At 35.2% G+C, this 27637-nt stretch overlaps 1 protein-coding gene across 50 annotated transcripts in view; it reads right to left on the reverse strand.

The window, feature by feature from the left end:
• The window catches only part of RIMS1 (regulating synaptic membrane exocytosis 1), a 532587-nt gene that overhangs the window by 115072 nt on the left and 389878 nt on the right, over positions 1-27637 (reverse strand). For 14 of the 50 annotated variants that reach the window (XM_070073890.2, XM_051854584.3, XM_051854586.3 and 11 more), the window contains one exon: positions 9556-9668. In XM_070073890.2, coding sequence (XP_069929991.2) covers positions 9556-9668 — 113 coding nt within the window. Of the gene's footprint in view, positions 1-5789; positions 5820-9555; positions 9669-10781; positions 10965-18574; positions 18647-27637 lie in introns of all 50 variants that reach the window. The other 36 variants (XM_089333028.1, XM_070073888.2, XM_051854585.3 and 33 more) reach the window with 5 other exon arrangements.

Raw genomic sequence — 27637 nt, forward strand, 5'->3', positions numbered from 1 at the left:
AGCTCTGGAACCATCCCCATTCATCAGTTCATCAATATTTCTTTGGTTATTTCTCAACATATCCCTCTTTACAAAATTTCCATATGTAAAGTAAAGAGACTTTAGAATAATTTCTAGCTGTTAGAATCCATATTTCCATATTATTGCAACATGGATGGTTACAGTGTTTCAAACAAGGCTTTCATGTTTACAAGAAGGGAAAACTACAATGACTCTGTCTTTTTCTCTATAATCTCATTTCCAGCATTTTTAAACTTTCAGTTGAACAAAACTATATGTGTTAAGAGGGAAAAAAAGTACATGTCTTAAATTACTCTTTTTCATTTTTTGATTAAAAATATTCTATTCCTTTAAAATTGACAATTATTTTGGAGTGATAAAAGTTTGGTAATCAACTCTGATATATTATCCCAACCTCAATTGTATCTCTCTTTCTCTCTCTCTCTTTCTCACACACATACACACACCACAAACATATTAAATGTTTAAAATATTTTGGCTGTATACAATGCCCAAGTTCTGGGTCAGTTTCTTGGAATAAAATGTGTTTTAACTTGTAAGTGTATAACATATGTTTTAAGCTGTTTCCCTTATGCCCTTAGGTAATTCTCTGGGATATTAAAAATTATGCAGTAACAATGCAAACAATAACAGATAACATCTATGCACATGAGAAACACAAAACACAAGTAAATACCACATGTTAAATGAAAATACCACATCATCTTTAGGCATTTTTAAAGAAAACAACCTAAATCTGGTATAGATAACCGAAATGGAACATGGGGTATAGGAGAAAGAGACAGAGTTCAAATTGTGTGCATGCACAACTTTACTGAAATCTCACTGCAGCCAAAACCACAAGCCCGTTTTTGGTTATAGCATGCTTATTTCCACTGAACTACCCAAAATAAAGTCGAAGATTCCCAGCCCCATTACTTCTGATTGTGAGGACAGCAAAGCCCAAGGATAACTGAAAATGCTGGGCATTGAGAGGTAAGAAAGTTAGACTCTTGATGAAGGAATGTATCATTGGCCTTGCCCTTCGGCATTGCGCAGGGTTAAGTCACTTTTTTAAAGCATATATAGGCTTTGAGAGGGAGCACTGTCTTCTTTAAAAGGCACCTTGAAGACAACCTGATAGAGGGAAGTCGATGAAATGAAGGCTTCTTTAGGGGATAACAGAACCAATCACCAAGGGCTTCACGCTGTTTATCTCAACTGATCTCTAATTTTCTGTCTGTCTGTAGTCATCATTGCGGTAACATTAATAGCAACAGAACCTATCTTAAAAGGCTTCTTGTGCCGTATCTTTACTAAATTCAGCTTTCATTTTTGACAGCCTCTTTAATTGGGGGACATATATATCTTGAGAAAAAATGCCATCAAAGAACCTGTCCATGGTTAGACATCTGCCTTCTATGTTCATCTGTACTTACACCACCAACCTCAGAATGAACGGCACAATGATCTGCTCCCTCAGCTGGGGGTATATCTTGCAAGTTGAAACTTGGTTGGTACAGTAAGTACTTGAAATATTTAAAGCCTATGATGCTATTAAAAATAAGCACATTTGAATCATGAAAATGGAAAAATAGTATCAAAATCATAACTTCTGGATTGTTCTATTTGGGCTGCTTTACTCTCTTGGATCCACAAAGTTTAAAGAGACGACCAGAAAGACAACTACATGGGGACTGGCCCAATTAGATAATTTTATTTTTAATAATTAAAATAATTGTTCAGAAAAATTAATGCTCCAGAAGATTAAGAAACTTGCACCTTCAAGTCCTAACATACAGTAACAGAAATGTGTATGCTGGACTCATATGCCATCATTTATACTAAATAACAATAAAATGTAAATTAAGTTGAACTTCTTTGCTACTTAATGACAGTTAAAATCGTTGATTCAGAAAAATACACAATTTAGTTTACTTATTTTGGCACCAGGCAAGTATATAATTTGTTGCTATAATGTATTTCACAACCAAAGTACACTATCAAAATAGTTCAAATATCATCTGTACAATAACTTGTGCAACAAATTACTAAAATAATGATTTTACTTTTTAATATAAATTACACAATTGTGAGTAATGCTCATAGTTTCATAAAAATATATTTTCTGTAATTTAACATTCAAACTTTTACTGCCAACATTTAAAGAAGGAAAAAACAAGTAATTTCTGTATTTATGATAGCAGCTTATTACTTAAAATTCAGTTGAATACAGATAATCTTCAAATAGCCCCTATGATCTGGTTGCAGTAATTATAATATATTAGTGAAACAGGAAACCACAAGGCAATAAAAAGCTATTTAACCTTTACTCCTGTTCAAATAACTTACTTATTGGACTTCTAGTTATCTTTCATTCTCAATGTGTATAAATGATACATTTTAATGATAAAGGGAATTCATACTCAAAGAAATGACAGTATGTCGTATTGTAATTATGATTCAAAATTGCTTCCAAAAGCCAAAAAGTTAATGTACTTAAGAAACACTATCTAAAGGCATATAAATTAGAAATGTATTATGACAATAACATTTTTTCTCACCTTGAAGTCATTTAATTTCTGGTTCAGTTTTGATCTTCTTAAACCATTATTTCGATGCCCCCAAACTACATTCATGGGCTCTTTAAAACTGTCCAAGAAATGTAGCAGAGAGGGAAAAATTGGCTTACTTTTAGAATGAATAATTTAAAATAGGCCTATAAAGCAGTTTGAGAAGCCTAAAATGATATGGTCTCTCAGCTTTCAACACAGAGGGAATTAAAAGGTAAATTAAGTAGCACAAACACTTATAGCTTCTTGGTTAACTTTTTAAGCACAAAGATACGTTATGATATCTTTGTTCAAATACACTGGCTTCCTTTCTCAAGTTGTATGATAATAGAGCAAGCACATCAGGTATAGAAGATTTAACTGAGTGGCAAAAAACTGCATCATCAAGGGGAGGTAGGATAACTAAGAAGGCTTCCCCAAGATTCTGACGTTGACTGGTGGACATTACAGCAACGTGGTGCACGGGACAGAATGTGGGCTATGCAACCAGATCTGGTTCTGCATCATGGGAGCTTTGTTACCTTAGGCAGTCTAGTAATTTCCTTTGATTGTTTCTATAAAACAAGGATAATACAACCCTCCATGACTGTGTGCATACTATAATCATGTGGCATGCATGCAGAGTAGGTACTCAGTAAATGCTGTGTGAATGCTGAAGTGCCTGTGGAGCTAAGTGGTTAAGGACAAGGGCTCTGGAGGGAGGCTTGTGTCTCTCTCTCTAGTTCTGTATTCTACTATTTACCAAATGAATGACTGGTAAGGAGTCAAGTGTTCTATCTTTCTAAATTCTAGCTTTTCTGTTGGAAGTGAGGGCATTAAGTCTCTGGCTCTAGTGAAAATATGTTGAGATTATATATATATATATTTATATATGTATATATATATAATACTCTTAGCCATGTCATTGACACATAAGTAGTAACTGTTCAATAAATTTATCTGCCATTAATAATGCTAGTAGTGCTTTATATTTCTGTAATGTACCTTTACAAACATGTTGGAAAATTAATAGACTCATTCCCTATAGTTTCGGTTACCAATTGTCACAGTTTGTGGAACCATCCACTGTCCTGATTTCAGCATGGAAAGTCTTTCATTTCAGGAAATCTCTCAGTTCCCAGCAAACTGGGATCGTTCTTTACCTTAGAAATGTATTTAGAGTTCATCAAAAACAAACTCTAATGAGCCTTGTAGCCTGTCTAGTCAGCCAGGATGGTGTATTCCACTCCTCAATTACCCAGGGAATGGTCACTCAGGAAAATCTGAATTCTCCAACATGAGAGAGATCCCAGACATGTGGAACTTTAGCTCACAGCAGAATTTCTGGGTTGTGAAATCTTTTCATTCTTTTGGAATGTGTGAGCCTGAAATCTGACTTTAAACAAATTAATTTGATTCTGTTTTTGCTGGCTTTAAGAGCCCCTTTGGTGGCTGAAGCTACCTTAAGTGCCAGAGGAAGGCTACAGCATCTTCTGCAGCTCTCTGCCTTACTGGATGCATCTGGGCAGGAGTTTCTCAGGTTGCTTCCTGTCATGGGGTCTACTCAGTGAGACATTTTTATGTTGTCTCAAGGAAGACATTCCAGGGTGAGGACACTTCTCAGCCAGGATCCACTGGTCTTATAAAAATGTAACAACTTGGTGTGCTCTGTTGAGTCATGAGTGTATATTCCTCATGCAGACTTTGGGTTATGGTACTCTGGGATTCTTTTGTTTTTGTTTTAGCTTTGATGATCTAATTACAGCTTTTGGCTAATAATATATGTGGAAGAGCTCTAATATTTAAATTAGATACATGCATTAGGATATAGTCCATTTCCAACATAGAATTCCAATGTTTTTCACTCTAAAAAGTATCTTGCCAACCCAACTAAGTTCTTCTGTCTCATAGTAGAAATTAATTGACAATTTTTTTGGTACTGAAATGAAAGTTGTATTCTGATATCTAAATTAAAAATGTAGGATGTCCACAAATGTATGTAAAGTATAGGAATCAAAACATCTAGATCTCATTGAATAATATTTTATTAGTATCAATTTTTGACTCAATTGTCAGATATCATGCCACAGTGGTATGCTCTGTGCTAAAATATAAACATATTTTTGTAAATTCAGACTAAAATATTTAATTAAATATTCCCCATTTTCTCTTCAATTCTGAGATGGGTAACTTACTCAAATATACTGGGCATTAGGATAATATATTTGGGTTTTGTGTATTAAAATAGATACAGCAACATGTAACAGAAGGAGTTCAACATTAAGAGGGCTAGGTTTGTAGTCTACTACTGATCAGCCCTGTGAACAGGAATGGCTCTCAGTGTCACTCAACTTTAGATTCCTCACTCATAAAATAGGGATGATGCTGTTTTCAGGTCTAACTTTGAGGGTTACTACTAGCAACAAATGAACTCAATCACTGGCAATAAATGAACTCAACCATTAATCCATTTTCAAATATGGAGTAAATGTACTTTTATCAAACCATACAGCATAATAAAATGTTAAGTATTAGTAATACCATTATTATATTATACTGAAAACTCATGTTCAAATCTTTATCATTATCAAGGCTCCACTCACACTAAATAGGAAACAGCAGGTGTGAAGTGAGGCCTGCTACCTGCTTGAAACTTAAGTGCAAACACTGAAAGTAAAACATAATAAGAAGACAGTAAAGAGGAATTCAGTCATTTGCCAATAGAGTAATCTGAATGGTTTTTCTTCCCTATTTCTCTCAGGAAAACAGTACTAATGAGGCTTATACAATGCTGAGGCCTAGGGGAGTCACGGCCCTTTCCTAGATGCACGACAGCAGTGGAAATTTGGACACTCACTGAAGTGATTCCTATCTGGAAAGTAAAATCCAGGGATTTTCTGTTTCTTTACACCAGGTATTACCCTGAATAGAGGTAAGAATTAAATCTTCTGGCTATGTGAGCAGGAAAAAATAAATTATTATTTTCCAAAGAGAATTGTTTTCTAGCTGTCAGTGGGTACAAATAATTTGAGGCAAAAATATTCTTAATTTTTTAATGTTTCTTTCTCTTTAATGTGAGTTGCACTTAATATGAAAGTACTAAAATAAAAGGCCCTACAAAAGTATTTTAGGGAAATAACTACCTGTTAAATAATTTCACTCATCAGTTCAATAAACCCAATTACATAATTCATTATGCTATAAAAGTAGCAATATTAAAGTTACATTAATATTTACCTTTTGTGGAAGAGTTATATTTGTCTTGTTCTTCAATGAATTAAATGCACATAATGATGGAAACAAAAGAAAGAAATCAGCAAATTTGTAGTTAGACACAGAAATGTAAATTAACACAATGGTATGAATAATAAAAATGCATAACATATAACGTGACATGATAAACTGCAATGACAAACCATGAGGAAGTCTCAAATATGGTACTAAAATTAATCAAAGAAAGAATGAATACAAGCAATTTAAAGATTTTAACTTAAATCCATCTTGATTTTTATTGTAAATGTATTTAAAACTTTCTTAGTATTAACAAAAATCTTATTGTTTCAAAATGATATTAAATCAGGTGACTTGAAATGCATGATAAATGAAAAAATAGAATTATATGTTTTACTAAATAGTTAGCATTTTATGTAAACTGCAGAAAGCATTTTGTAACATTTTACATATGGGAAAAATGTATTCTAATTTAAATAATCCTTTTGTCCCTCTCTAATTATATGGAAATGCCCCAAAGTAAAATTACTTGCTTTTTGGAGATTTTCTTAGACATTTATGTCTACTTCCTTGTGGTTGTATTACTTACTGAGAAATAACATGGCCTTTCCAGATATTCTTGAAAGGGAATATCATTAGCGTTTGAGGTAGCAGAAATAATAAGGGAACATATAAAACATAACTGGCATGTCCTAAGTGTTGGCTTAAAACACTTAGTTTAAAATACTTCTTAAAATGACTTTGGGTTGAACATACACACAAAAATCACTTGGTTGGTTTCAGAAAATCATACATTTCTATACATGATTTTAGGCTGCCTTTATTCTGACCTCATACAAGGACTACATTGAAATAAAATGTCGAAATATAAACAGAGAAATCTCGTGGAAATCACTGTTCTCAATCATCACATACCCAAATGATAAAGTTATCTTATCAATAATTGAATCTCAAAATCTGTACTGCAATCACATCTTTGTTTCTCCTCAAAGTCTACTTTACCATAATTATAATCACACCCTATGTACCAATCAGGCTAGAATTCTCAGTTAAAAAAAAAATAAAACCACTTTACCTTTTCAAAAATTAAGTAAACATACCTTTTCAAATGGCATGTTAACTTTTAAAATAAGCCACATTTCTTTTATACAATAAATACAGTAGTAACTGTGATTTTCAAAACAAAACCATTCACCCAGTCAAATCGTTCTTGTATCCATACCAAAAGCCATAATGTAAGTAAATGCACCCAGAAATTATACAAACAGAATGACTGTATAAGTGCATTAAGAAGTTGCAACCACTTGAAATATTTGTTCTTACCAATCAGCTGTTTATCTCTTCAACTACTTTCTTTAAAAAAACAAAACTATCTCTTTTCTTAAAAGTAAAAAAAAAAGACTATAAGAAAGTCAAATTCAGAGAATGCTTTAACAAATCCAAATAAACTCTAATTTATAGAAGACAGAATAAAGTGTAACAAACAATGCCAAAAGAAAAAAAGTATTCCATAGACTTAAGAACAACAGTGAAGTCAATCCTAAAAATAATGTGCTAAATCCTATCTAGTTCATGAAAAAAAAATCAGAAACTGCTTTCAAAAAGTATGTTAGTACATACATAACTGTCCTGTGAAATTTTTAGTTTTAAAATGATCTTTAATAAGGTGATGGTATATAGTATCATTATTTACCAAAAAGTCCCAAAGCACATATTAACATCATAAAATACAGCAGACCTATTTTGCTGATAGAAGAACAAGTATAGTACACGATTATTGTCACTTTTTAAAAAGCTGCATTTATATGTCTCTTAAGATCATATTTCAAGAACCTCAAAGTATTAACTAATGTATTTGTGATATTTAGTATCAAAATAAATTCATCAGTATTATTCTCAGTCATTTCTTCTTCCCACCTGAATTCAAACCTTAAAAATTGATGCTTTCTGTGAAAGACAACTGTGAATATGAATATCATAAACAATGACATTGATATAACAATACAACATGAGCCCTGAAAAATCAAAATCCAACATACAACTCAACTGATTCTGGAAAAACAATTCTTAATTCTACAGAAATAATATAACTATAATCTAACCATGTGAGAATTAAATACAGTACCCCCACTATATGCAGAATCCCTAGAGTGTTTTATTTGCAACTAGAGGAAATGCAAAGAATTTTAGGAGCACATGACTTTTTGAATATCAATCTTTAGCAAAATATGCAACTGTGTTTGTTGCTAAACACCAAAATTTGTAGTCTTTCAGTTGTGCAACAGGAGTTTATGAACGGATAATTTAAATAAACACCAAGTTTTATTTTTAAAAAGTAAATTTTAAAACAATTCATCTGACTTACTGCTAACTAGAATTTCAATAACAAATAATCTTCTCAAAATGTTCCCCCAAAAGAGAAAAGAATGCTTGTTAAAACATGAGAAATGATAATTCCAACAAATTAACAGCTATTTTAGAAAAGAAAGATTTTCATAAGGCATCATATTTTTCTGATTAACTAAATGGAAGTCCTTATAACAATCCTGAAAATTAAAGCACGACATATCAACAGGATGCATGACTGAAACAAATCTAGAGTTCTCTGCACCAATATTACTCTTTTAATCAGTTGACACCTCTTAGTTTCTCCACTAGTTTTTCTATAATCAAATACTCTGCATGGCAAAACTATGCTATCAGTCTTTGATACAAGGCACACATCTTAGATTGTAACATTCCTGTGACACATTCAGTAACACACTTCAATTCAGTGAGAAAACATTTACCCAGAACTCTCAATATAGAATGAAATGCAAGTTTTACATCAGCAACGATCGACACTGTTGGAAAAAATATTCAAAATGTTAACTCTTCAGTTATTTGATAGGGATGAAGATTTTTTGATATATCTTTTAAGCAGAAGTCCAGTGCATTTATACTACAATTTCTTCAAATTAGAAATTATTTCATAAATCAACAAATCCCTGATAAGAAACACATGGTAATAAATACTGATAACCAATCAATTCACCTCCTGAGAAAAGGGACAGCACCATAGGTCACATAAAGAATACTGACATTTTTAAGCCAATATTTAACTCATCCTTGTTAGTTTAGAAAATTTAGCTTCTATTATCAGATAGCTTTTCATGTCTCTCATTCTCATTCTCTCTCTCTCTCTTGCGCTCATCCTCTTCTCTCCTTTTCAAAGCACACTGTAAATATGATTAAAATAATATAATCTTTAAGCAAACTGAACTTTGAAAAAGATGCTAAAATATGTGCCTCATTTCATTTCTTTATCATTTTTTACTATCATTAAACTTATGCAAAAATACAGACCATTGCTAACCAAGTTAAAATAAGACACTAATAAAGAATTCAATATTGTCAAGTGTTTCATTTTGTTTTAAAAGTTTTAAAAATCTGATAAAAATAAGTCTTCTTATAACACATAAAAATATCAACATTATACTGTGTTCTTTAAAAAATGTATTTCTTTGTAAAAAATGTGTTTCTAGGTCTTCATCCATTCTGTTAAATAACCATCCAAAATTCATTCATTCACTCACTCAGCAAAAACTGAATGTATGCTCTGAACTACTAATAACTAGGTACTGGGGATAAAATTCTAAAAAAAAAAAAATTAAATTCTTAGGATCCAATAAATCACTTATCATCAAAATACTACTCATTTAATAAAAGACATAAAAGAAAGACATTCTAAACATCCAAGATTTTGGGATAATGATCTCTCTTGATTGGATACCTTGTTCTATACTGCTGCTTCGCACTGGCACTTGCGGGAGCTGTCTTCCCCTGCGGTTACTGAAAGACACGTCTGCCGGGGGAGACTGGGTTGGACTTCCTTGTCGGTGCATTCTGCGGGTTAAAAAGCAAAAAGGCGGATGGAACGATGAGACTCCAATATGGCTTGACAGAAGTGTTTTATTTCTTCCTCTTACTACTAAACCATAAAACCCTCTAATAAGGTCTTTGGGAGCAAAAAATTTTAAATGTTCTAAATTTTAAAAAATTATTGAAATTTTAAAACTGAGATTTTACAAAAGAATATTATAAAAAGGAACTAGAGAGGTAAGGCAATGTCTGCCACACACAGTTGTGCATAATGAATTCCCAAACTGAACTGCATCCTACTCACTCCCTTTCATTAATTTTTTTAGGAAGCTGTGCTTTCTAGGCAAGTTATTCCTTTTTCACTGTGGTTGAACCAAACGTATCTAATGACAGCCTCTGGATCTTAATAATACGGATCAACCAGTTCAGAAAGGCTGTTGCCAAAATTGCTACTATTAAATCAATATATATGTTCCAGTATTATTTACAACTAGGAAGAATAATTCTAGCTGCAGACTTTTATAAATTACCACTCACTTGTACTGTATTTTTAAATAGGAAAAACTTTGAGCTACATTTAAAATAACCTTGGACAGATGCTATAAAATACACTGATGCAAGGATAGAAAGTACAAATTAACATCTGATACACATGCAGATATATTACTGCTACCCAGGCTTAAGCTGATTGCTATCTTCTGGCCTTCGAGTAGCTTTTTCTAATATAGAAATTTAATACATTCTAAGATTTTACTAACCTCATATAAAATGATTTTTTTAAAAAAATTCCTCATATGCTTTTTAAAGTAAATACATATTGAATTCCAGATAATTTATTATAGGAATTTAACATCATTTAAAAATTATATATGAGTATGCCACAAACAGATGAAAGGACAGAACACAGCCAAATTTCATCTCCAATGATAGCTTATTGGCAAGAGCTGTAGAAAACCACCAGCACAGTAAAGGTATATGCAAGTGAAAGAGAAATGTAGGAGAGGCTTAAGTGCCACAAAGAAAGAATTAAAAAAGTATGGTGTCATAATGAGTGGAAGCTTCGAGTGCTCAGGAATGTACAACACCACACCGACACCCGGCAGGACACGAATGCTGAGCTGGACACTGAGTAGCGACCTTGTCAGGAGCGGTGAAGGCGGCGCCGACCCTCCGGGGGCAAGGTGGTGCATAGAACACAGTGTTCTGACACTAGAGTGCTCGCTCGACCTGGAGCGAGCAGGGTGCTTTCCCCTAATGCCTGGTTGATCAGCTGTTCTTGGGGCTGCGTGTCCCCTTCTAGAAAGACAGGGTGGGAGAACCCTAAAACATTAGGGCCAAAAAAGATCTTCAGTCAGCAGGTTTACATGCATTTTGATACCAACACATTTGTCCAAGGAAAAAACCTGTTTACTCTAACAAGAAACCCCACCACACAAATACTTAAATGGAATTCAAATACAACTGACAAGTTGCTATTGCCAATGTGACTCACCATGCTTTATTTTTTAAGGGCTAGTGTAGTTTACACCAATGTAATAAACCTCTTATTGTGTTCCACAAGCTCTAAAAATACAGCCTCTTGTTTTTCCTGAGCTCTTGCTCCAGGGTGTAGAACTGAGAACAAGGGTGCAATAAAGATATGGTGGCTGACTGAATGTGTAAAATCAGATTGATGAATGCAGGGATATTCCAAGGACCTGCCTTCAAGAAGAAATGATGCACTGTAGCACTCTGTGCAGGTTTTTATAATGCTCACAATTTTACTCTGCAGTAAACAAGTCTATGCCAAATAGATGGAAAAGCAGGACTTTCAACGTTAATCGAAGCAGACAAAAAAATTAAAGTAATACAGTAAGATGGAGAATGCAATAATTATACAAGTGATTACTTCCAAATGAATTATACAGATACATAAAACCTGTCTACTTAGATATAAAAATTCTGAAAGCTGTTTGTCACCATATTGACAGTTATATTAATATGCTGTTCAAAATTACATGAAGCCTATTTATGAATTAAGGATTAAGAATTTAAAACATCTTCACGTGCATACTTGTTTAAAACAGATACATGCTTTTGCCATCATTTCTGTATATGTTTTAAATAAAATATGTATGATTAAAATATCCAGTATGTATTTGTTTGACAGAGGAATGAAATAACACTTCACCCTTTTCAGAGCATTGTGGTATAATTCACATATCAAGTAAATTAAAAATGTGTGAGAATAAGGAACATATCTTCATCCCTATAGGTATATCAACGAACACTTTGTTCAACATGCATGAGCTGACAATATTTCTTTTAACTGAAACTATTTTCACAGTCTTGATAATTCTAGTACAGGGCAGCTCCTCCATTTGAGAGTCATAAAATGGAAAAATGTTAGGTTGTAGAGAACAAGAAGGTACAGCAAAGGTCTTTAATAAATGTGTATTTTGTCTTCTTGAGCTATGGATTAATGCTTTATCAGACCCTAATTCAGACCCTGAAACCTGACTTGTTATTTCAGTTTCCAAATTAAAATAAAAAGGAACTGACACTATTCTATATATTAAAATGGTTCATTCTAAATTGACTTTTTGTATTAACTCAATTGGATAGAATTACTGTGTATGAAAAAGGTAATATGATCAAGTCCTCTCCAATGACAAAAAAGGATTTTTTCTTTAGTCTTTAAGAACATTAACATTAGAATAAACTTACTGGAGATATATGTTCTAAATGTGGATCAAAAATTGAATCATACAGTTTTCACCCTAGAAACTGAGTAATTTCATGGATATTGCAATTTCAATCTTGCTTCACTCCTTAATGCAATTCATAAGCACTAAAAGAACTTGAATGTTCCTTGAAATATTAACAATTTACGTAGATTTCATGTGGCAAAAACTAAATGGCAAGAGTATAAAAAGCGATTTAATGAGCAAATAAATGGCTTCCTACGTGAATATTACATAGCTCAAGAAATGCGACTTAGCTGTCCACGCTCTGCACTATAAGGGGGTTGGCAGAGGTTGTACGATTTGAGGTTCACCTTTTAGCAGAAGATCTGCTTTACTTTTGACATGAACTGAAAGTCCCTCAATCATGAAACAGTTTCTGGTACCAGCAGATCTGTAGCAAGCACGAGGACACACACAGAAAGAGAAAACCACGTTTCCTGAGGAAGAGAAAGGAACTGACAGCAAGGCTACATTACAGGAGGGAGTCCTGGGCAGAGGAAAAATGCTAGCTTGAGGAGAGAAGATCTAGCTTTTGCAGAGGAGAGATAATAGAGCCAAGCACAGCTCATTTTAGGCAAAAGGAAAGGATAATTAAATTCAGAAGTACAGGAGCATAAAGCTGAGAGAATCCAGGCTGTTGAGCCTTGATCTATTTAGTGAAATGCGATGTGCTAAGAATGTAAGGAGAATGAAAGAAAATAAGAACAATACTAGAGCACGGAAGTGGGTGTGAATGATAAATAAGGAAAATAATTGTTAAAACACTATTCTTTACTGACTATCAATACAGAGCCACCATCTATCTATACACACCAGGCAAGGAATGAATGTGTGAATACGTGCATACATGTATGTATGTATGTATATATGTTTGAGGGTGTTTCAAAAAGTGTAGAAAATGAAATAAAAATATAAGTTCATTCCGACAGAGTGAAATTTGAAATCCTTGCATATAAGGGAGTCTTCAAAGAGTTCATGGGAAATGTATACTATGAAAAAACCACATCAGTATAAAAATTTCTCTGCACCAAAATAAAAATACATCCTTTAATTCCATTTTCTATGAACTTGTTGAAATATGTATGTGTATACACGTGTGTACATTTTTATATTCTCACACCTTCCAAAAGAATAATGTTACCGTTTTCCAGATAGAAAAACTGAGGGACTTGGAACAAGACAAGAGCTCAAATGCAGTAGAGGCCAGATCTACACAGTTCTGTGAAGCTTCAACATTTGCTCTGTTTTTAGCCCAGTGAGACAGGATTCCTTTGTGTATCATGAGATGAAAAGTGGTATTTTCCCATCTCTGGATGTATCATTAACCTCAATTTAGAAAACATATGTCCAGAATCAATTTGTTGGCAGTACTTGATGGAATTTTGTTCTGACGGGGTCAGCATTGTGGCTCAGCAGGCTAAAGCGCTGTCTGCAACACCAGCATCCCATATGGGTGCAGGTTAGAGTCTGGGGTGCCTCACTTCTGGTACAGAAGTATCCCTGCTAATGCACGCTGGAAAGCAGAGGAAGTTGACCCAAGTTTTGGGCCCCTGCATTCATGTGGAAGATCCAGATGGAGTTCCAGTCTCCTAGTTTGGGCCTGGCCCCGCCCCAGCCGTTACATTCATTTGGGGAGTGAACCAGAGGATGGAAGATGCCTCTCCTTTGTCTTTCCCTCTGTAATTCTGCCTTTAATATAATTAAAATAAAAACAGAAATGTTCTAAAAGTTTGTAGGATCAAATATATGGGAAATTGCACATAATGAATACTGTATGCTTGTGCATCTTGATTTTTAAAACAAAAAGGTGGCTTCTGGAGCAAAATTCCAATCCAAATTTAAGCATTTCCCACTCTAGTTCACCATCTTCAAACGCATCAAATATTTGTCACTGAGTTCAATCTCTACCTGCTGTCTTCACTTAAGACTAGTGTTTTACTTTTTTTTTTTTCCTGAGACTTATTTATTTATTTGAAAGTCAGAGAAAGGGAGAGACAGAGAGAGATACACAGATCTTCCATCCACTAGTTCACTCCCCAAATAGCTGCAATGGCCAGTGTTGGTCCAGGTCAAAGCCAGGATCCAGGAGTTTCATCCAGGTCTGCCACGTGGGCAGCAGAGCCCCAAGCACCTGGGTTGTCCTCCGCTTCCTTTACCGGGCCAGCAACAGGGAGCTGGATTGGAAGTTAAGCAGCTGGGACTTGAACCGGTGCCTATAAGAAATGCTATATGACAGCAGCCCTAACTACTACACCACAATGCCAGTTACTCACTTGGTCTTAAGTAAAACATATTTCTCATCAAAACCTTAGCTCTTTAGTCACATACTGCTTCTCCTGAAGCCCCAAAATATAGTTCTGGGATATCTTAAATGACTTCCTGAAGGATGGATCTACATGTGGTATTTAAGGGAAGGCTTTCAAAATGGTTTCTCCTGTGACATCCCTGACGGGCCTGCACAGGATCTTTCCAACAGCAACACCACAATGTAAATCGCATGTTTAGACAACTCTAAATAGCAGCCCAAACAAAGCACTTCCCGGGATGCCACTGTAGTGTAGCCAGTTAAACCAATGCATGTGGCAACAGTGTTCCATGTGAGCACTGGTTCCAGTGCCAGTTATTCCATTTCCAATCCAGCTCCTTGCTAATGCGCCTGGGAAAGCAGTGGAAGATGGCCCATGTGTCTGGGTTCCTTACAACAAGCTCCTGGCTCCTTGCTTTGGCCGGGCCCAGCGTTGGCCAATCCAGCAATCTGGGGAGTGAATCAGTGGATAGAAGATCTCTCTCCATCTCTCCCTCTAACTCTGAATTTCAAATAAATAAATAAAGCTTGAAGAAGAAAAAATATTCAAGAGAATTGATACAAAAACAAACAAAAAGCACTTCCAAATTAGGACACAGTGTTTGAATTCCAAAAGAAGAAAAGCCACTAGGATGGGATGTAGAAATTACGGTAGCAATTCTCAAGGTTCAATTAACAGGAAGGTGAAAAGCTACAGTTCTGTCTCACTACAGAACTTCTCAAGAGAATATAAAGCACTTATTTAAATGGTTAGGCATGTGCTCCTTTGGCACCACATATACTACATGGCTAGGCACAGAAACCAGAAATCACTTCTGTGTATCTTTCATCTGCAAATGGTCATTGAATCTTTCAAAATAGCTTCTTAGAAGGCTGTTCCTCAGGAAGCCGAAGTTGTTTGTTGGTGAGACCAACAAAGGACCTTTAAAATTATGGTGATTACACAGCAAATTATTCCAGAGGGTAATGCATGATGGTGCAGGATGATTCCTTTTGTAAGGTTAACTCCCAAAGGCCAAGCATCAGGGTTCAAAGCATCCATACTGTGACCTTGGCGGCGCTCCCGGAGCTGGATGTCAGCTCAACGAATCCTCTGAAGAAACCAGATGGAATGTAAACCAGAAAACCCAGGCCAACATTTTTTTGTTTTGTTTTGTTAACAAGCTTTTTGACTATTAACTTAAGAAGCAGGCATGTAGTTTATACTTTAATAAAAGTCAATGAAAAGCTTCAATTATAATCAAACAAATCTACATACCTAAAAGGTTAGTTTTCTATTTTAAAACCCACAAGCAAAGTAAAGACAACAATAATATGTGGATATTCCAAAATATTTGTGGAAAATGAAATTAAGAGGGAAGTTTATTCTGGTGTAAAAATATTGAAATCCACGCACAGACTTTTTTTTCATAATATGCATTTTCTATGAACTTTTGAAGATATCTAGTATGCATGGATTTAAAAATTTTTGCACTGAAATGCATTTATCTTTTAATTCCATTTTCCACAAACCTTTCCAAACATCCTTGTATGTCTAAGGTCCTTAAGCAGCAAATATTTGAGAGCTGAAGTCAAGCAAATCCTGTCATTTTTATTGGAGGGATGGAGAATTTGTGTTTATCTATGGATTATTGTCAGAGTTGCAGAGGCAGGTGCCCAAATATCTCTCCTCTGTATGTAAGTACCTTTCAGTTCATGTTGGAATCATCTAATGCTTTTTAATAGAGTACTCTATTGTCAAAATGAAAAAGAACTTGTTCATTATTATATCCTAACACATAACTTCAAAGAGTAGCCATTTAACTACTATTTGTCAAATGAATGAGAGAAGCTTGAATGGATAAAAGGCGTATAATCTCAAGGAAAATTTTCAACGATGTCAAAATAATGGAAATAATGGCAGATGGAGGGGAAGAGCTAAGAATGTCAGTTGAAGATTCAAATCTCATCTAAGGAGCTCAAGTCATTTACAAGGATAGTACAGCAATTTGTTAATCTGAATGAGATTTAAAAATGTGAAGTCAAGGGTAGGCATCTGGCCTGGAGGTTAGGACACTGGATAGAGCACTCACATCCCACAAGGAAGTACTAGCGTTCAACACTCAGCTCCAGCTCCTGACTTGAGCTTCCTACTTCTGTAGAGTCTGGGAGGTGGCGATGAAGGCTCAAGTAACTGCATTCCTGAAACCCAATGGGAAACCTGGATTGCTGGTCCCTGCTTTGGTCTAGTCTCAGATAGATGTGGAGTTAAACAGTAGCTGGGAGTATTCATTCTCTCTCCCATTCTCTCTCTCAAATTAAAAAAAAAAAAAAAGTGAAGACAGAAATATAATAAATATAATTTAATCACATGCTGTCTATTTAATCTATCTTCTAGAATTTGGTGCTTCATTTTCTCCATCAAAATTCAGCTCCTTCATTGTTTCAACTCTTTTCTGAGTTCACTCCACCTTTTATTCTATTGTGATTTATTTGCCTTAAACAGTCAGTAGCTCCATGGGCTCTCAGAAGTAAATTCTATCTCATTTTTACCCACATATCTTGGTGTGGTAGATACCTCACCTGCTAACTTTTCAGACTCAAATCAGTGGTAATTTCCTCTAGGAAGCCTCCCTTTCCAGCTGCTCACTATTTTGTTCCTTAGATTGTCACATCGCTTGACACATTCACTAACAGAATGAATCCCATTCCATCTTGACAAAGCCAGTTTTGATAGCCTGCTTGGTGTTTTTCCCTCCACCCTTTGATCCGTTAATTTATCTTCCAAAAAGTCATCAAAGCAATCTGTAATTTTCAAACTCAAGACTGCTCATCTACATCCCATGTTTTAATACACCAGTGACTCATAGATGATTAATAAATTGAAATTCTTTAGCATGGCATTAACATGGCATGGCTATAGCAACCATTTAACTTACCACAACTTCTCCAATTTTACTTTCTGTTCTCTTTCCCAATCTTGAATCCTATTCTCAATTCAAAAAATGGTACAATTTCCCCAAACTCAAGACAAGGTTTCAAGTTTCAGCATTCTTTCATATTGTCCTGCCTTGTGGAATACTCTACTTTTTGTATCTATTTTTTTCTTATCTGGATTTAGCTCAAGTGACATCTAATTATAAAACAGCTCCTAATTTCATCCCTACCTTGCTTTCTTCTCTGTTCTGTCTGTGCACGCCTGTATATAACATATTACCTATGTCATTTGATGTACTCATCCATTTAACATCTATCTCCCCCATATGCTCTCAGTAGCTGTCAGATAAATGAATCAGCAAATGAATTTATATTAGGGAGACTTTTTAAGCGTTTCTACAGCTATGTAAAGAAGCATTTCAATATCTTTTACCTTAAAAAATACTAAAAATCTTCATGGAATTGGAAGAATTACAAACAAAATGCCAATAATCCCCTGTAACCTTTACATTGATTCAGCACGCACCTTCAGTTGTAGTACATAAGAAGGATCTCAGATTATCCCATTGTCAAAAGTTCTTTGTTAATCATGACATTGTTCAGAAAAATAACAGATACCCAAAAGGTTTACAAATTCTAGGACTATACTCATTGGTAGCACTCAAAAATGAACTCAGATACAAAATATTAAGAAACCATTTGTATTAAGGAGTGAGTCCTGATTTGCCCCCTACTGGTAGTCAGCACAATCATTAAGAGAAATAGGAGAGATTAAAAAAAATCGTAACACTTAAGGATTGCCTTCAAAGTACCCTTCTTTAACTTCTTCAAAGAGACCATTCTCACATCAGAGTAGATTTATTTACATGACTTTAAACATTACAATTCATATTTAAGAACAGAAAATGTAAAATGAGAATGAGGGGACTCCTGAACATATCAATACAACAGAAGATGGCAGCACAGCACGACACCAAGCCTACCTTTCTGTATCAGAGGCAGTGCCTTTTCTAGTCTGTTTTTGGATGCTAGATCTTTCAGACTTTCTGGAGTGCCTGTGGAATGAAATGTTAAAGAAACACAAAATATATGATGAATAAAGCTACATTAACATCATACAATGATAAAAACAGACAGACACATGAAAATGGAAACTATAGTGCCTAGATAGTTTAATCAATCAGCGTTTTTCAAAATAAAAATAAAAATAAAAATAAATTGGTGCTGTATGGAAGACACAAGTTGCCCAACAGGAAACACAAGGAGCTGATGTGGACAGGGTCTCTGCAACTACAATCTAACACTGGTTCCTGCTGGGCAACTCTACCCCTCCTGATGAGTACACAGATTCAACGGTGAAATGTAATGATGATTAATTTGGTGATGCCATGGCTCAGGTGCTGAAAGACCAGGAAGAGGTGAAGTAGTCTCTACATTTGCAAGTTGAAACTTGGTGCTACAAAGGTTTTTGATTGTTTTTATGCTACAAAAAATTAAGAAAAAAAATGCTATACCGAAACACGTTAGACAGAAGTGAAAGTTTTCAATTATTAAAAACATTTTAAAAATTATCATACAGATGCTTTTGTAATCATGTAGCATTTTTAAAAGCTAATCACATCACAAATTGAGGAATTACTGAAATCCCAAATTTACTCTCTAAAATCATATGTAGATATTTAATATATTCAATCTTTGGAACTATAAATGCATCTTCTCATAAGGTAAAAAATAAAATACTGTTTATATAGAGAATTTTCTCTTCTCTGGCAGCTTACATGTACCTATCTAGCCTAAATGTTGAATTACTGTGTATTTTTTAAATAAATTTTACTTTTTATATTTAAGATATACAATATGATGTTGTAAGATACATATATATACATATGAAATATTCTTACAGTAAAAATATGGTCAAATTAATACATTTATCAGCTCACAGAGTTACACACAGAATACATTTGATTTATTTTATTTTTTTATTTTATTATTTTTTTTTTGACAGGCAGAGTGGACAGTGAGAGAGAGAGACAGAGAGAAAGGTCTTCCTTTGCCGTTGCTTCACCCTCCAATGGCCGCCAAGGCCGGTGCGCCGTGGCCAGCGCACCACGCTGATCAGATGGCAGGAGCCAGGTACTTATCCTGGTCTCCCACAGGGTGCCGGGCCCAAGTACTTGGGCCATCCTCCACTGCACTTCCCGGGCCATAGCAGAGAGCTGGCCTGGAAGAGGGGCAACCGGGACAGAATCCGGCGCCCTGACCGGGACTAGAACCCGGTGTGCCGGTGCCGCAAGGCGGAGGATTAGCCTAGTGAGCCGTGGCGCAGGCCTAGAATATTTGAAATAATGTAAAACATTGTGAAGAAACTTATGTATACTAAAATAGAGAAGAATATATATTCTAATATTGAGTTTCTAAAACTTATGTTTTTTCTTCCTGTTATTCCTTCCTTCCACAATGTTAAGACCAGTGTTTATCTTATTGTTAGACATCCTAATTAAGTGGCTACTTTATGTCTAGTCATGCGAGATACTAGGAATACACAGCAAAGCACAAAGACTGCTTTCACAGGGTGTTTAATGTATGAGGCTCTTCATGTTGTCTCATCTTTTCTACTTTTGCCAGAAACTGGTTCACACTGCTTTATCCCTCTAGTTCAGAAGGTCAGCTATGTGGTCTTCAGGCTCCAGTTAATCTGGCACTGCACCCCTGACATAAAAAATGCAATGGGAAGAGGGAGACGTCCCTCACCATGCTCTTACTAATTGGAAAATACTCAAAGTATTGAAGCACAACTCTATGTCTGGTGCTGAGAAAGGTACTGATGTATTTAGTCTTAATAATAACCATTTATAAAGGGCCTTCTTAGACATGAGGAGACAGTCTCAAGGCAAGGTCATTCAGTCAGAAAGTGGCAAAGAAAGGACTAGAATATAAATCTATGGGACCAGCACTGTGGCTCAGTGGGTTAATGCCCTGGCCTAAAGCGCTGGCATCCCATATGGGCACCAGTTCGAGACCCCGCTGCTCCTCCTCCGACCCAGCTCTCTGTTTTGGCCTGGGAAAGCAGTGGCAGTGGAAGACGGCCCAAGTCCTTGGGCTCCTGTATCCACGTGGGAGACCTGGAGGAAGCTCCTGGCTCCTGGCTTCGGATCGGAACAGCTCTGGCTGTTGTGGCCAATTGGGGAACCATCGGATGGGAGACCCCTTCCTCCGCCCGCCACCCCGCGCCTCTCCTCTCTGTGTAACTCTGACTTGCAAATAAATCTTTAAAAAAAAAAAAAGAATATAGATTTATTTGGCTCCTAAGCTGCTTCTGCCATATACTGTCCAGCAAAGAGAGTGGAAGACGTAAACTGACACAGGCCCTACGGGTACATATTTGTCCAAGAAGGGAAGAAACCATGAAACCAGGTATAGGCCTGGGAAATACCAACAGATGAATCTCTCTGATATCAAGGCTCTTATTCACTTTATTGCTTGTAAGGTCAGTAGAGAGGTGCATAGCACATGCCTGAAATCAATGGGGGATGGTAGTTCTGGTTGTTGCGAAGGGAATTTGTTACTGAAGTTTGAGATGGAAGGCCAAAGCATGGCGGAAGAGCATAAGGGAAGGAGGAAACAGGCAGGGTATGTAGGTCCTCAGGCCCAGGAGTTCTCTGAAGTTACGATAACAAGTACTGTATCATGATAGGGAATTTATGTTCAATCTCAGTGGTTTCCAGCACAATTTCATTAGAGAACTAATGTTGCTCATCTTCAGCAGAGAGCGAGCAGATGAAAGGACATAATTTCAGGATGACCCTCAACATTCAACATCACTAGGAGTTTTCATTCAGTCATTTATTTCATAATAAGTGGTGAATGTGTATATGTGCCAGGCAGTGTTCCAGGGATATGGAATATGTCTATGAGGATATCTGCCTGCAAGGAATTTATATTTTATTGGTGGAAAGCAATCAATAAATAACAAAAAGAATCTAAAACAATTACAATATATTGTATGGGAGAAAATGATACATGATAACAACCAGTAACAAATCAAGACAAAGGAGATCCAAAGTATGGGTTACACAGGAGTTTGGTAGCAGGTGCCGATGTACTTTTTAGTTGGGTAGTCAGTGAAGGATTGATTGAAACAGTGAAATTTTCCAGAGACTTAAGGTTAGGGAGTTAATCTTACAAACTAAAATATCTAGGGAATGCAGATCCAGGCAAAAGAAATGGAAAGTGCAAAGACATGAAGGCAGGTACTTGTTGGGTACAATAAAGGAATAGTAAGGAAGCCAGCACAAAAGGAGTTAAGAGAAATGAGTCAGATTAGAAGTGATTAAAAGAGAAGGGAGAGAGATTGTGTAGAACCTGGTAGGCTTTTGTACAAACTTTCTACTTCTGCACAACAAAAGGCTCATAAGTATCTTTTAGAACTTACCTTCTTTTCTTCCTATCTCTGGTGATTTCTACTGATTTTTCTAGATACAACTGAGATTTCATTTCAACTATGAAACTTCCAAATTCTTGTTCATCTCAATCTTAAAACATAATGAATTCATATGCTAGGTTATCAAGGTGACTGACAATGGTGATGGTGAAAATGATGATGACACTAATAATATCTAATATTTACTAAGCACTTTCTCTGTGTTAGCATGACCACTTCTACTTGCATTGTCGTTTAATTCTCTTATCAATTGAAAGTATTTTATTTAATAAAAATTATTATCTTTAATAAGAATAAGGAGATTGAGACAGAGAAACTAAGTAAGTTGCCTTAACTCATATCCTCAATAACTGACAAACCTGGAGATCAACTAAGAGTCTGTAGTCTCAGTAGCAGTAATCATATCACATCTCCTGCACAAAAGACACTGGAGCTAGTAACTAAAAGCATGGGGTCTGGAGTCAGACTGAATCTAATCTGTTGGTTTATTGGTTAGCTAGGTAACAAGTTGCTTACTATGCAACAGTTTTCTATTTTACCTGCTAAGTGGTAATAATAACACAACCACTCCACATGTTTGCTAATTCTATTACAAAATTTCTATTTGCACTGTAGCATTTGTAGTTTTGTAGTATTGCATAGAACCTGCATTTGTGGTAGTTCTAGCATCATTTAAAAGTAGAAAAAGGAACTGTTATATTGTTTAAACTGATAAAAATATTTGACAACAAAGATTTTTATTTATCTGTAAGAGCATCAAACTCAGTGTAAATGCTCCATTACTGAACAATACCCATGCAGAGACTTATCTACCTTATTTATTCATTATATTTACTCACAGAAGTACAGTATTCCATGACTGGTATCTTCAAGTTAATTCCAGGATTTTTTATTAAGTTTTAAAAAATGATTAACATGTAAATTTTGCATACTTTCGGGAGGTTCTGTACAATATTTCCCCAACAGATGAGTGTAAACTGGTCAAGACAGGCAATAAGATTTCCAGTTCCTCAATCTTTCTTTGAGTTTGGAGCCTACCAGCCCCACCCTTCTGATTCTTAAATACAGTATATATTATGTGAACTACATCCACATCACTGTGCTGTGGCACACTAGAATTGATTACCACTGTTTGACTGTATTTACTTGTCATCTCCTAAATATTCCTACAATAGACAGACCTTTATAACTCTTCTCATCACTTAAAAGAACCCTCAAATAGGGTTAAAATCATGTATACTTTATTGTAACAGCTCAGTATAAAGCCAGAATAGGGAAAAAATTTAAAAGTCATTTAAATATCATTTCCACTCTGATGAATCCTTAATCCTAATTATAAATATATTATACAGCTATCTTTTTAATAGAGGCTTGCCATATGTTAAAAAGGGAAAACTCAAACAAATCCATCTATATATGTGTGCTATACTATTAAAACTATTAATTGTATATTCACAAAATGAATATTAGTAAAACTGAACCACCTTGTACATTACACTACATTTTCTAAGTCCTTTGTTTTCCAGAACTGCACCTGTTTGAGTTATCACTGTAATATCAATGCCTACAATGTATTCAGTTCCCAGTATTACTTGCTGAGTGGTTGACTAAAAACAGTAATATTTTAAGAATTATTGTGGAATTTGAGAGCTAAAAAATCGCAATGAGATAAAACTAACTTTGTAAAACCTAGTTCATATGAAATTAATTTAGAAATAACTTTGAGGAGCCAGCAATGTGGCACAGCAGGCTAAGCCAACACCTGCAATAACATCATCCCACATGAGTACCAGTTCCAGTCCCTGGTGTTCCAGTTCTGAGCCAGCTCCTTGCTGATGCACCTGAGAAAGCAGCAGAAGATGGCTCAAGAATGTTGGACCCTGTCACCCATGTGAGAGACTTGGATGGAGCCCTAGGTTCTGGGCTTCAGTCTGGCCCTACCCCAGCCATTGCAGAAATCTGAGGATTGGACCAGCAGATGGAAGACCTCACTGTCTCTCTGTTCTCTCCCTCTATCTGCCACTCTACATTTCAAATAAATAAGTCAATCTTTAAACAAAGAAATGAAACTTTGCATTGCTTTCTGGGCTTCAGTAAAAATAAAATACCAAAAATAAGAAATGACTTTTGTTATACTTCCTTAAGCATAATGAATTGTCAGGTATTATGAGCTCAAGGTATATTTTATCACAATGCAGCAAGTTGCAGAGACTCAATTTTAGAAACTTTTGGACATCAGAATTCTACTTGTCCATCTACAGTTAGATAAATGTATGGTTAAGAAAATTAAGTCTCAGGGAAGCCAAAACTCCACTAAGAGTCTTTTGGAACTCATAAAAGAGTTTCATAAAGTCGCAGGATATAAAATCAACACACAAAAATCAATAGCCTTTGTATACACAGATGATCTCATGACTGAGAAAGAACTTGTAAGGTTAGTACCATGCACAATAGCTACAAAAAATTTAAATACTTTGCAATAAATTTAATCAAGAAGGTGAAGGATCTCTACAATGAAAATTACAAAACATTAAAGAAATAAATAAAAGACAAACAAAAAAATGGAAGACTCTTCCATATTTGAGGACTGAAAGAATTAATATCATCAAAATGCCCATACTACCCATTCAATCTACAGATTCAATGCAACCCAGATCAAGATACCAACAAATTTCTTCTCAGACCTCGAACAATTGGTATTAAAATTCATATGGAAACACAAGAGACCCTGGATAGCTAAAGCAATATTAAACATAAAAACAAAGCTATGGGCATCACAATACCAGATTTCAAGGCCTACTACAGTGAAGTTCTAATCAAAACAGGCTGCTACAGGCACAAAAAGATATGTAGACCAATGGACAGAATAGAAACCCCAGAAATCAATCCACACATCTACAACCAACTGATCGTTGACAAAGGAGCTAAAATCAATCCCTGGAGAATATGCAGTCTCTGCAGCAAATAGCGCTGGGAAAATAGGACCTCCACATGCAGAAGTATGAAAAAAGACCTCTACCTTATGCCATATACAAAAATTAACTCAAAATGGATCAAGGATCTAAATCTGAGAACTGATATCACCAAATTACTAGAAGAGAACATAGGGGAAACTGCAATACATGGGCATAGGCAAAGTCTTCTTGGAAAAGACACCAGAAGCACAGGTAATCAAAGCCAACATTGACAAATGGGATTACATCAAGCTGATAAACTTCTGCATTTCAAAAGAAACACCCAACAAAAATGAAGAAGCAACTGACAGAAGGGGAGAAAATATTTGCATACTATGAAACTGATAAAGATTAATATCTAAAATCTATAAAGAGCTTAAGGATCCCAACAACAACAAAATAAACAATCCAGTTAAGAAATGGGCAAAAGACTTTAACAGGAACTTCTCACAGGATGAAATTCAAATGGCCAACAGACAACATAAAAAATGTTCAGGATCACTAGCCATCAGGGAAAACTAATCAGAACCACAATGATGTTTCAATTCAGCCCAGTTAGAACGGCTCTCATACAGATATCAAAAACAAATGCTGGCGAGAATGTGGGGAAAAGGTACCAATACACCGTTGGTGGGAACAAAAACTGGTACAGCCATTGTGGAAAACAGTATGGAGACTCCTCAGAAATATGAAAATAGATCATATGATCTAGCAATACCACTCCTGGGAATTTTCCCAAAGGAAATGACATCAGCATATGAAAGAATAATCTGCACCCTCATGATTACTGAAGCTCAATTCACAATAGCTAAGATGTGGAATCAACCCAGATATCCATTAATCAATGCTTGGATTTGAAAAATGTGGAATATTTACACTATGGAATATTATGCATCCATAAAAAATTAAATCCTGTCTTTTGCAACAAAATGGATGCAACTGGAAACCAATATACTTAGTGAAATAAGCCAGTTTTAAAAAGGCAAATATCATGTTTTACCTGATCTGTGGTAAATAATAGAGTACAAAACTTGTAATGTATAGGAGCGAAACTGACATCCTGAGATTCAATAATTGCTTACATCCTCGCTCTTCTATTGAGAAACAGTGTTTTTGTTTTTTTTTTTTTCTCTTTACTATCTGATGAATTATTTACTTAGGAGTGTTTGCACTTATGACTCTAAAATACAATGGAAGTGTATCATTGCAAAAATTAAAAAGAGTGAGAATGGAAGGAGAAGGGAGGGTGGGAGCATAGGTGGGAGGGAGGATAAGGTGTGAAGCATCACTGTGCTCCTAAACCTGTATATATATAAAAATACATGGAATTTGTTTACCATAAATATATTTTTTTAAAAAGGGATAAGAAAACTAAGTCTCTGAAAAACTCAGGTGATTCACCAAGGGAATATAGGTCTTAACTGGTGAGGACATCACCATCATGTACTCCTGTCCTTAAGTTCCCTGTTTTTATACAAATGGTTTTTTATTCTATTTTTAAAAAATTATTATTCATAAAGATGTATCTTGATTTAAAGATAACAGAATCAAGCATTTAGATTTTTTTTTCCCTTTTTCACAACTTAATACTGTATGATTTTGGCTTTATACTTCCCAGTTAACAGGGCAGAAACAAAATTCTGAAAAATAAAGTTACATTCAAATTTAAGGCATAATAAACAATTCTTTTAAATTGTAACACAAATTGTAATAGAAAAACTGGATGTTTCCAAGTAAAGCTAAATTACTTGTAGTTCGATTTTAAATTATTATCTATTAATTTGTGTGAATATTCATAAAGTTGGCCATCCAAAGAATGGTAATTGTTAAAATGTATTATGTGCCCTTTTTCTTTTTTAAAATATTTTATTTATTTATTTGAGAGGCAGTTAGAAAGAGAATGAAAAACAGAAAGGTCTTGCATCCACTGGTTCACTCCCCAAATGTCTACAATGACCAGAGCCAAACTAATCCAAAGTCAGGAGCCAGGTACTTCCTCTGGGTCTCCCATGCAGGTACAGGGGCTCAAGTACTTGGGCCATCCTCCACTGCTTTCTCAGGCCATAAGCAGAGATCTGGGAGCAAAGATCCCCTGCTCTCTGTAACTCTGCCTTTCAAATAAATAAAATAAATCTTAAAAAAGTAAAATATTAAAATTGAAAAGAATCAGTCTAAATAAGTAGTGTTTACATGTAGTGAAGATGGATGCATGTCAGTAAGATTCTCATACATTTCTCCTTCTGTATGTTGGTATTTATGTGTGTGTCTATAACCATTAAAGGCATTTAGTGCAAGTATTTTAGTACATGGGCACATTCCTTTCACTCCCAACCAGAACATTTAAAAAAAAATACACACAATAAAGTTGTGAATAAAAATGGTAAGTAACAGATTTACTAACCACATTGTGGCAACTGCCATGAATTCTATTTCTGAAAAAGTGGGTGACTTTTTTATTTCAGAAATATTCCAGTAAAGAAGGAAGGTTAATTCGTTTTAAATCGAAAGAAACTACTTGGCACTATTGGTCAAGGATTCTTACAGGAAGTAGGTGTTATCAAGCAACAATTTGGTTAGCTGTAAAAATTATTATAACTACTTTAGCAAAAAGACCAAAAAAAAAATCTTAAATACAACAGGATGCTTTAAGC

This window comes from Oryctolagus cuniculus, chromosome 5 (assembly GCF_051225735.1).
Source record: "Oryctolagus cuniculus isolate XC-2025 breed Fujian yellow rabbit chromosome 5, ASM5122573v1, whole genome shotgun sequence".
Lineage (NCBI taxonomy): Eukaryota > Metazoa > Chordata > Mammalia > Lagomorpha > Leporidae > Oryctolagus > Oryctolagus cuniculus.